Source organism: Xenopus laevis, chromosome 3S, assembly GCF_017654675.1.
Source record: "Xenopus laevis strain J_2021 chromosome 3S, Xenopus_laevis_v10.1, whole genome shotgun sequence".
Taxonomy (NCBI): Eukaryota; Metazoa; Chordata; class Amphibia; order Anura; family Pipidae; genus Xenopus; species Xenopus laevis.
In genome coordinates, this window is record NC_054376.1 from 31,799,737 (window position 1) to 31,812,168 (window position 12,432).

Sequence of the window (12,432 nt, forward strand, 5' to 3'; positions counted from 1 at the left end):
AAAAAAACAACAGTTAAGTACACTCACTGGTTCACCTCATTGTGAAATGAAATCTTTAAGGCAGGACTTTGACAGAATCATATCAAATGATGAAGGACAAGAACATACTGGGGTGTCCTACAGCCTCACACAAGAGAGAAGTAAAGCACCACCCTCATGCCATTCACCCATGTTACCTAGCAAACGATCACGTAGGCTCACATCAGTATATCAGTAACAGTTTATTCACATCACAATATATATATGACCGAGAAATAAAACATGAATGATTAGGGTGGGGGCATTGCAACTGGTCTCATATCACAACATTGATTGACAAGTCACACCTAACTGTGTATGGGGGATTAAAAACACACACACATATGGCCCTATTTTCCAAGTTGTGTTACTTTATAAGATGGGATGCTTTCTGGGCCACACACACAAGTACATGCTCGGAAGCTTCCAATCGGAATGCTTTGCTGCCTGTCAACTGCAGCTCACGATTCCTTTCTATCTCCGCTTTACTGAAGTTACCATTAAGCTCTTAGTTTACATCTTGTATAAATCAGAATCATGACCGTCATACACCTTAAGCAACGAAGTCCAGGGGTCTGTTAAATCCTCCTTTTCTGTTCATGTACTGCCTAACGGGAAATAAAGAAGTAGGACCGTTAAATGTGGTACACCAATAGCAAAATTAAGTCAAAACGGTAAGATGTAATGAATTTTCATGTTGTGTTATATTTTTGTGGTTTAATCAGGTAGCTAAGGCTTCATTTGCCTTAAAGGAGAACTAAACCAAACAAATTAATAGGGCTCAGAAGGCCATATTTTATATACTGAACTTATTGCACCAGCCTAAAGTTTCAGCTTGTCAATAGCAGCAATGATCCAGGACTTCAAACTTGTCACAGGGGGTCACCATCTTGGAAAGTGTCTGTGACACTCACATGCTCAGTGGGCTCTGAGCAGCTGTTGAGAAGCTAAGCTTAGGGGTCGTCACAAATTATCAAGCAGAAAATGAGGTTGGTCTGTAATATAAGCTGATGCTACAGGGCTGATTATTAAATTCTGATGCTAATTGCACTGGTTTCTGTGTTGCCATGTATTAATTATCTGTATAAATTAATCATCCTTATATTGTGACATTTATATTCTATGTGTACTGTATATATAATCAGTCCCTATGACAGCAGCACAGAGCATGTGCAGTGAATCAGCAAAAATGAAGATGGGGAGCTACTGGGGCATCTTTGGAGACACAACTCTTTACTGTTAAAGGGCTGTGGTTGCCTTGGACTGGTACAGAAGCTCAAAACATAATGTACAACATTTCTAGCTACTTCTTTAGTTAAGTTTTAGTTCTCCTTAAACACAGACAGCAGCTTGGTATAAAAATGGAAGATGAGTAAAGGAAAATGAAAATTGACAACAAAACTAAAACCACAGTCACTCTTTATTGGTCGCCAGGGTCACTGATCCTAACAACAAAAAAAGCAATTTAAGCTGAAAGTTGGAAAGGATAATAGCAACATCAACAATAATATTAATTTAAAAGTTGCCGTGCAGCAGTCCAGGTGTAAGGTATACCTCAGATCCATGGGCTTATTACGGATATAAAGCCTACAATCATTAAAGGGGTGGTTCACCTTTAAGTTAACTTTTAGTATGTTATAGAATGGTCAGTTCTATGCAACTTTTCAATTTGTCAATTTTATTTTTTATAGTTTTCAAATTATTTGCCTTTTTCTTCTGACTCTTTCCAGCTTTCAAATGGGGTGTCGCTGACTCCCATCTAAAAAATGCTTGTAGATGTAGAAAGCGCTACAGGTTTCGGATCACATGGATCCTGCACCAGAAGAAGGATCCATGTGATCCGAAACATGTAGTGCTTTCTACATCTGCAAATAAATGTACATCTTATTTGATAGGTCTCTCCTACTCACATCTCAGGTCTTTTCTTTAAATAAATGCATGGTTGGTAGGGTAATTTGGAAAGTGCAAACTAGAGATCTGCTGAATAAAAAGCTAAGTAACTCAAAAACCACAATTTTTTTTATTATTGAAGGTTGTTGGAGTTATTTAACTTTTTATTCAGCAGCTCTTCAATTTTCATTTTAAGCAAGCTGGTAACTAGGGCCCAAATTACTCTAGCAACCATGCATTGATTTGATCAAGAGACTGGAATATGAATAGGAGAGAGTCTGAATAGAAGGATCAGTAATAAAAAGTAGCAATAACAATACATGTGTAGCCTTACAGAGCATTTGGGTTTTTTTTTTTAGAAGGGGACAGCGACGCCCATTTGAATGCTGCAAAGAATCAGAAGAAAAAGACATAACTATAAAAAATAATGAAAACCAATTGAAGTTGCTTAGAACTGGTCTTTCTATAACATAATAAAAGTTAACCACTCCTTTAATTAAGGTTAAATCATCAGCTAACATCAGCCCATTTATGGACATCTCGTCTAAAAGGTTTAGTTTAATTTCATGCAAGGAAATAAAACATTAGAACATTACCTGTATTTTCGCTTTTGAGAAACATTTATGGCATATGCATTAACAGATCCATCTGTTTTTTTCCCCTGAAAGAAAGAACAATGAGGTTCTAAATGAGCAGTGCATATATACAGTGAACTCATTTTGAACATAGACTCTCGACACCTACACAAATCAAATTAAGTCTTCAGAAATCTGGACCATGCAAGCCATGCCCACTGGCAGCTTGGAATATCTAGATAACATAGTATCATAGTACAGGTTTGTCTCTGTGCAGTAATGAATAGAAAATAATTGTATCAGACCCCATGCACTTATACAACAGTAAACAAATATCTGCTTGGTTGCTGTTAGGGATGCACCGAATCCACTATTTTGGATTCGGCCGAACCCCCAAATCCTTTGCGAAAGATTCGGCCAAATAACAAACCAAATCCTAATTTGCATATGCAAAATATCACACCAGCTGCAGCACTACATGCTAAGAGAGTCTTACTGTAGACCTACAAGTTCAACCTCCTGAGCACAAGATGCATAAAATAGTAAGAGGACACTGCTGGGGCATAAAGCCATGGCTTCATTCCTTTTATAAGTGTCCTGCCTCCTGGACCCAACAGATATCTGTGGCCTTTGAAAAAGCCATAGAAATATAGACTATTTCTATACACACACAAATGTGTGTGCAAGCAGGGGCTTGGGCGCAACACAAGATATATACAGAACAAAAGCCTGTCGTTTTACCCTTGTAACTGACTGCTGAGTACAAGACAGGGTTGATATACAATAAAGAGAGGCTCAAGGCAGATTAATTTATTATAATAAATATAATTGTAGAAAAGTAAACTAAAGGAAGTTCCTTACCTTGGAGGAATCAAATGAAGCAAAGCCCATTAACTTCATCATTTCAATTTCCTCTTCGGTTTTCCCTTCAAGATCTTCAGCTGAGGAAGATAATGGTGTGGAATTAATATATATAAAAGCAACATAAATGTCTTCTAAGGTGCCATAGGCAAGTGAAAAAATGGAACAATGAACATGTTAAAAAGGTTAATGCTATCAACGAAATGAAACGGATGCGTGCACTCTAACCTGCTAGCTGTCGTTCCTTAGAACCTCCACCTTTAGATTCCTTGGGTTCTTTCTTATCATCATCTCGTCTGTCCTTCAGTCTAGAAGGAGAAATGGAGGAAGACCTGTGTCGTCGGGGAGACCTGCAATCCATAAAGAGAATGGTTAGGATATGTTCATGTCCACTACAGTCAACTACACCCAACAAATGAGCAAATCTTTCCCCAAATATGCCAACTTTAAGGTGGGAGACATTGGCCTGATCAGACTAATCGCAATGATGGGGATGCAACCCTCCAGGATGAGGACTACAGAGAGCCGGATGCACGTCCTTGCATCAATGAAATTTTGAAATCTGGCCTATTGATGTCTGTGTCAGTCCTGTCTGTGGGCCAATCGTTTAGAGTACCTGATGGGCTGTGAACACAAACAACTATGACATAGCCCTAGTCCAGGACTGCCCATACTTTACTAATGCGAGGTCTACTTTTAGTGATGACGTCCCAATTATAATCTACATCCATAAAAGCAAGCACCGTGGAAAATATTACTTAAATATTATATTGATTGATTATATTGCTATATTTTAACAAACAACTATTTCTTATGTAACCTTAAAGGGGACCAGTCACCCAAAACAATTATTCCAAATCCTATTTCATCATGTTAGTCAAGCAAAATGAACGTTCATTACACTGTATAAATGATTTGAATCTTGTTTCCATCAGTCTGGGAACTCATAATTAAAGCAAGCAGGCAGGACACTGTTATTAAGGCAAGCCTTCTATCATCTCAGAATCTTGTTTGTGCACCAGAATGGGCATGATGTCCATCCCCATGTACTGGTTACACAATTAAATGGTTAAGAGAACTGGGGGGAATGTAGGGAGAGCAGTGACATCTAGGAAGTGCTGAATGGAAAGTGAAAGTAATTGCTTGCCCCGCCTCTATGCCTAAAGGTGGCAATAGACGTAGAGATCCGATCATGTGGCGATGTCGCCAAACGAGCGGATCTGTTCCCGATATGCCCACATTGAAGTGGGCGATTTCGGGCTGATCTGATCGTGGGCTCTAGGGCCCAACGTTCGGATCATAATCGATCCGAAAGGGGCGGTGGGATTGCAGGACCGCATAAACGCCAAAATGGGGCCGAGATCCGACAGGATTTTTTAACCTGCACTTTCGGCGACATATCGATCGGGGAAGCCCCCACACACGGGCCAATAAGCTGCCGACTCGGTCTGTCAGCAACTTTTACTGGCCTGTGTATGGGGGTCTTTCGGGCATAAACGAGGGGCAGGCAATATCTGATTGACAGCTGAGATTTTTTAAATGAATTTACAACAGCTATGAATGCTTTAATAAAAAAAGAATTTGGTTTTCATGTTTGATTTTAAAAGGACTTTTATTACACAGCTTTTTATGTCGTAAAAAATATCTGAATAAAAAGCATAAAATAGGAGGGTGATTTAGACAAGCCGTTTGTTGGCTGCCTTGAGATTTACTGATCACCAGCTAAAGGTCCACTAGTAGATCCCGATCTACCTTTTAGGCACCGCTGCCCTAGTCCTACTGGAAGGGATACAACAATTATTAACAGATATATCGCGACTAAGGGCCAATGCTTTGGTATGAGCTATGTTCAGGGTTGCCTTGAGAAAAAGTGGTGCTCCACACACCCACCTTGCGACCCCGCCCCCCCCAAATCCAAATAAATCAGTTTCAAGTTAGTCCAGGACCCCTGATTTGACAGGGATAATGACACGACTCCTTCCTGTCCTACAGTGGTGGCTCTGTTTATTGCAGTTAAAGGAATAGCAACACCAAGAAATGAAAGTGTTTTTTTTTGCTTCAGAAACACTACTATTGTTTATATAAATAAGCTGCTGTGTAGCAATTGGGGCAGCCATTCAAAGGAGAAAAGGCTCGGGTTACACAGCAGATAAGCTCTCTAGAACAGAATGGTGTTATCCACTATTTAACCTGTGCCATATAGCCTTTTTTCATTTTCCGCCATTGCTACACAGCAGCTTGTTTATATGAACTATAGTAGTGTTTCTGAAGCAAACACATCAGTTTTATCAGTGCAGGGCAACACTGCATTGTATTTTTATTACTTTAAAACACTTTCATTTTTTGATGTTACTGCTACTTTAAAAGAATGAATTCATATTGCTAGGTTGCTGCACTAAAGCAAATCAGTTGGATCCTATTGTGTTATGTAAACTGAACAAGGGCCAGTAAATAAGAGACCCATGCTATAAATAGCACACATATACAAGCATTACTTATTACAGTCTTACTTCAACAACAAGCTACTTAATTACCTAGAACGGCGTCTGTGTGGGGATCGTGAACGACTCCGACGTCTCTCTCTGGATCGAGATCGTTCCCGCCTCCTCCTTTCTCGCTCTCTTGAAGCGGATCGGGAACGTCTGCGCTCTGCAAAAAAGAGAAAAAGAAAAGCCAATTGTTTTATGTATTCTGCTCTGAGTAGATACAATGTTTAGATCCTTGAAAAGTAATAACATACAGTGGGTGGATTCCAAAAAATACAGATTATTATTTCATCCATGTTCGGTGATTCAATCATTCCTATTTGGGCTGCCCTACTAAACTCATTAATGTAGCTCAAGGTGCTCACCTCACCATGTTGCTCTTTTTGTCGTGCAAGCCTGACAACCTAGAAAAATTTCTAAAGTTATTAAATATCCTGAAAATGTAGCAAGTGTGGATACATTCATTTTTATTAATACCATACATTACAGAACATACTGCCCAGTTGCCTGGGTCCCTGTTTGATGCGTAAATATTTATCCTGCAGTGCTGTGCTCATTATCCTGCTTGCGGCTATGCTTGGTGTCTGACTCAAAAAGCCTCCATGTTATTGAGGAATTAAAGGAACAATAACACCAAATAATGAAAGTGTTTTTAAGTAATGAAAATATCATGTATTGTTGCCCTTGGAATAAAAGGAGCTAGCCCTGTCCCACTGGCCCCCTTGCAGTGCCTACCAGTGGGACAGGGTTATCTCCTTCTATTCCCCACAAGCCGGGCTCTGAATCCACCACATTGGCTCAGCGCTCTCAATGGGCAAAAGGACTTATTTGCTGTGAGGCTTGATGATGCTGAGGTGCTCACTCTGCTGCATGTCGATCGCTGCTCTTGCTCCATGGCTTGATATCCAGAATATGCTAGATAATTCATAAGGATATGACTGCTTGGGAAGCATTGAAGTTTGGCTGCAGAAGACGACAACTTGTGGGTGCCTGTCCGTATGAATCATCACGTAATAGATAAGCGTTCGCACACGCGTCTTGATAACCGTCAACGATAAGCTTGGTACCCAGTGTTTGGAGGATACGGCAACCTCCCAATCCACTTAGAAAAGAAATACACTGGCACACAAGGAGTGCAGTTGCAGGACAAGCCCTTGCAAAAACCTTTGACAAAGGGGCAGAGCCCCGAAATGTTGCACTTTCTGTAATAAGTAATATGCCTGGTGTCTGACCCAGGAAATGCCACTGTAAAAAAACAAAAAATCCTCCATGTTATCGAGGAATGAAGTAACCTTACTAACTGTGATGTAGGCTTGGCACATTCACATGCTTCTAAAGGATTTAGTCATGATAGTTATCCAGTTTTAAATGTGTTGAATATGCCCTTGGGAATGTCGTGTAAATAAGGAACTGTAGAGTTTTCAACAGTTCATTTTTAAAGGAGAAGGAAAGGTAAATTACAAATAAAGTTATATACATTGGCCACAAAGTGGAGAGATACTAACAGGAATCGTTCCTCTATATGTTTTTCCCTGTAGCTGTAATCCAAGATCATATAAAAAAATTTTTCAAGGTGCATATAATAAAAAAGCCATCCCCCTCGCTATCTAAAATCGGCACATGCGCAGTAGAAATTTTGTAAGCCCTGCGCATGCGTACAAGATCCTTTACTTCCCCCATGCGAGAGGTGATAATCAGGTCAGGTGGTACAAGGCAATGTCATTGTTGCACGCTTCACAGAGGGATACACAGGACGTGATGCGCACATGGCCAACATGGCGGCCGCAAAGTCAGCAAAGGGGTAAAACTTCAACAGTGTCAGTGACCAAGACCAAATTGGGCAGTGAAAGGTTAGCGGTTCAGGAAGGGTGCGCCCAAGCAACAATTACAGATAGGTATTAATAAATACCTTTCCTTCTCCTTTAAAAAGGGCATGTAAAGTCTAAAATAGAATAAGGCTAGAAATGCTGTATTTTGTATACTAAATATAAACATGAACTTACTGCACCACAAGCTTAATCAAACAAATAATTTACGCTTTCAAAGTTGGCTACAGGGGGTCACCATCTTGTAACTTTGTTAAACATCGTTGCAAGACTAAGACTGTGCACATGCTCAGTGTGGTCTGGGCTGCTTAGGGATCGTCATAAACAAAGCTGCTTGAGTTCTGCATGGCTGGGAAGTAAGGCGGGAGCTCCCCCTGCTGTTCATAAGTATGATTGTTTCCCTGCTCAGCAGTTAGGGACCATCTGACAATTCCTATCCACAGCAGTAAATGAAGGGAGAATTTCACTGCATACAGTCAGGTTTCTTATAAAAACGGTACACATTCTTTAATTAATTTATATTGGAGATAGGTTTCTTTTTCATTGAAGAAAGTAAAAATGGGATTTTATTTTTTTGCCTTTACATTCCCTTTAATAAAGACACTTCTTGCTGTTTAATTACTTGCGGATTTGGGGTTCAACAACAAGTTACCAAAGCTGCTTTAAGTAAGTCATTAATCATTCTTAATACTAGTTTTATTATACATCAAGGAGCATAACTAAAGGATGGGTAGGGGGTAGGATGGGGGCTATGGGATTGTGGGTCCGTTTTTTTTTGGCTGTCGGGACCATGGTCATGTAGTCACACCCAAGGTCGGACTAGGCCGGCGGGACAGCAGCAGGGTTGCCAGGTTTCTAGCCAAATTGGGCTAGTTTTAAAAATTAGTGGCGGGTTATAAAAGTCCAAACCTGCCAATGTACAGATTTGGCCTTTCAAAACGTGCCCAATTTTTTAATGCAAATTAAGCATGCTGCTTAATGTGGGAAGAGCACCCTGGTGTTTGGGGGGGGGGGGGGGGTGTGTGTGTGTGTGTGTGTGTGTGTGTGTGTGTGTGTGTGTGTGTGTGTGTAGAAATCTGCCCCAATTTATAGAGAAATTGTAAAAATGTCCTCTTTAATGTAGAAAAAATAATGGAAAAATTCCAGACACTTGATTTGATAACCTGATTATTTTATTTTCTACACAAATGTCATTTTTTTCAGTGTACAAATTGGGCTACTTTTAAAACGGCTTTTGGCTACTTTTTTTTTAAAGCCTTTGGCTGGTTTTGAAATATAACCCCGGCAACCCTGGACAGCGGTAAAGAACCCATTGGGCCCCGGCCTTGACTGATCAGCTGACGCATCGGTGGTCGTCGGCATCAGGGAACTGCTCCAGCAACAACCTCCTCCAAGAGACTATAGAATTACTACATGATGCTAAAACTGGGCGCCAGAGCTGTTAGTGTTTCTTTATTTCCAGCCCTGAAAGCTCTACGTTCCGGAATGAACCCAAACGCAAGCACCTCGTTTAAACAGTACGGGCAGCTTTCGTCGCTCTATTGGCGCATATACCGTGCGCTAGTGAAGCGATTGTGTGCGTATCATCTCACCCACAGTACTCAATACACTCACCTCTCCGCCTTTCAGGGGACCTACTTCGGCTGCGACCCATTTTCTGCACCTTCCCTACGCACCAAAACAACCCAGGCCAGAAACTTCTACACGCGGCGCTTCCCAACAACGTGCCGGCCGGAAACAACTTCCGTTTGAGAAAGGTTCCGCCCTGGGGCTCTGACACCTTATATTTGTGACTCAAGTCAAGAGTCGTTATATCTCTGGGTTCTCGGTGTTGGCACCCCAGATAAGGCCTATTATGTTTCACATGACAACATAGCTCCCAACATTTTGGAAGTAAAAAGGGGGACAAACAATGTTTTGGCACTTAGAACAGCGGAAATCGTGACCACGCCCCTTTATGTGGCCACACCCCCTTAGTACCATGTTCATTTTATTAAATTTGGCAGGTTATGAAAATATTTCTCCTCATCTAAACTGTTTTTTTTGTGTCTCAAAATTGTTACAAAGTATCTAATTTGCAGCTGTGCTGGGCTCTCTGCTAAAAGCCAATTAAATGAGAAACTTTGTTTCTTTTTCTGGCTGTTCAGTGCAGAGAAAATCTGACTTTCCGGTACAAATGAAGGTCTGCGAGTTGAGCTGTTTTTGCCCCAAACTATCTGAAATTGAGAAAAGTCACCAGAAAACGTGAGAATGCTTAAGGGGGACGGGAGATTGGGGTACAGAGCCCAAAATCGGACAACTCCTGATCTCTACACAACTCAGTCCCATTGCATGCTGGGTATTGTAGACTTAAACTTAATTTTTTAATTTTGGCAGTTGGCAAATTGTTAAACAAAAACTACATTACCCAACATGCATTAGGAGACACAGGCTTCGCACATTATTGCAACAAAAAGCTTTAGCTGGTTTCCAAAGTACAAACCAGCCAAAGGCCCAAAAAGTAGCTCAAATCCGTACCTTGGCTAGTTTGTACTTTTAAAACCCGCCTGGGCTTGGAAACCCGCCAACCTGGTTATCCGGCCCAACACTAACGATATATTGAATATTCTTTCTTTTAATGGCATAGGCTAAGGAAAATCCACATTGTTTCAGCAATCAAATTGGACTGAGGCACACTGCCTGGTCTGCCAAAAATTCCACAGCACACTGCAAACTCATTTTAAGCTCTGTTCTGTCATTTATTGGGGGCCACAGCAAAATTATTTTAGGCTGACCCCTAATCTATTTTTTGTATGTGGACATAACCATGTATCGCAGCAGGGAGTAGCTTCCCAGAGGCTCTGTGTGAAAGCCTCCAGTGCAGGGACCTCAGAGAAGAAGGTGTTAGGTTACCTTCTAGCTTCCTGAGCATTGAATGGGGATGGTGTACTGGATTACTGCAAATGCATAATGGATGTCCTTCCTCAGCTGAAATACCTATTACCTGAAGCTCTGTGTGAGTTATATGTGCCTCTCGATATGCTGTCTCTATCTATGAGCTCTTTGTAGCCTACCAGTCCTGTGTGAGCTGTGTAGTGAGTAAACCTGGGGACATTGTCTTTGACTAATAAACAGTTCTCTGTTTGCATCAATCATTTGTATGTTTTATATGCACAGTAGCCAGAGTGTTGTAGTTGCACTACACCTTAAAGGGATAGCTTCCACTTAGCGAAGGCCCGGATCCTGAAGAGAGAGTCCAATGTAACCCATCCTCCTGCCTTAGCCGGACATTAACTATCTGTGGTCTGGATAGCCCAGATTAGCGTTACAGACATGACACAACATATCAAAATTGGGGCATCAATGCATGAGTATTTACAGTGCTGGCTATATATTGGGGCATCTAAATATTAGAACATTTTCTAGGCTCATCTATTTATAAACCTTATGCATGTGTATTAAATGTTATCCCTACCCTTAAAAGCAAGGTGGAACTGGCCATGACAGGGTTGTCATCACGGAGATACAGAGGTTGGGTTGCCACCTGCCTGCTGTTCCTAAAGGCTGTCTAGGTCAAAACTGTCTGTTTTTCCAAAATTAGGAAAATGGACCTGACGTGGAAAATCAGGGTGGGTCACAAAAGGAGCAGGGTTTGTGGGGAAAGCAGGCAGAGTTTAGATGGATTGTGGTGGAGCTATGTGTGGCATAGATCCCTTGGATTGTGGAGGAACTATGTGTGGCGTAGATACTTAAGTATCGGGGCTTTAAAAGTTGACAGCATTGGCTTTGTATCATTTTAGAATGGCTGTTTGGATCAGGGGCATTATCATACATGCTAGTTTTGTTTTTTTTGTTTTGTCTTTTTTAGATCAATCCAGGGGGCTCAGGTAATCAGCAGGCTAATAATTAGAACCCATGAGTGGGAGGATCCTACTCAGGACAGGATTTCAAGATGCCTGTACCTCTAGAGCCCCACCACTTGCACCTGACTCCCGCCACAGTCTCACCCCTGCTGCTCACAATCCTCACACAAACCTGCTTCTCCTGCCGGCTCGTGTTCTTTGAGATCTCTTCCCCCATGCGCTCTGCTTCTTTGTGATCTCGTTTGTGGCCAGTAGGAGGCATGCCACCCCCCAATTTTTGCCTCATTAGACCCGGGCTTGCCGACAAATCCAGGTCTGACACAAGTTATTTAGTAGTATGGGGACCAAGCCTAAAGAGTAGCAAAAGCCAGAAGGGCTGCCATAATATGCCATAGACAGTCTCTGCTTACTTGGAATTCAAGGGTCATTTTGAATCCCTGTTCAGACCTGATGGAGCTACATGATTACTGTCAATGTAAGCAGATTCTGTTAGGGGCAGAATCTGGAAAACACTATGGGGCAAATTTACTAAAGGGCAAAGTGACTAACGCTGCAAAAATTCACCAGCGTGACGTCATTTCGGTACTTCGCCAATTTACTAATGGGCGCAGGCGTAACTTTGCTTGCGAAGGAGACTGACACTGGTGCTCATTCGCACTCAATCACCAGGCGAAGTTGCGCTCTGGCGAAGGGACATAACTGCGCAAGTTCACTAAAATGCGGATTTTACTGAATGTTACCTCTTGAGCCAGACTTGCTTTTGCCACCTTTCACCACTTCAAACCAGGCGAAGTGCAATAGAGTAGATAGGACTTCCTCAAAATTTAGTTGAAATTTAGGTTGCAAAAACGCTGGCGTCTTTTCCTTTTTTCAGGGTGATAGGCTACAAAAGAGCATACATTTTTGTATTTGCTGCAACATATATGGCCGTTCA

The 12,432-nt window shown here is 41.5% G+C and overlaps 1 protein-coding gene across 1 annotated transcript; it reads right to left on the reverse strand.

Annotated features, from left to right (window-relative positions):
* Positions 1-202: 202 nt before the first annotated feature.
* On the reverse strand, positions 203-9,366 carry snrnp27.S (small nuclear ribonucleoprotein, U4/U6.U5 27kDa subunit S homeolog). The gene is given in 6 exon segments (NM_001092711.1): positions 203-626; positions 2,505-2,569; positions 3,345-3,424; positions 3,573-3,694; positions 5,879-5,993; positions 9,271-9,366. Coding segments are annotated over 6 exon segments (477 nt in total). The 5' UTR covers positions 9,311-9,366; the 3' UTR covers positions 203-571.
* Between the last annotated feature and the right edge of the window lie 3,066 nt (positions 9,367-12,432).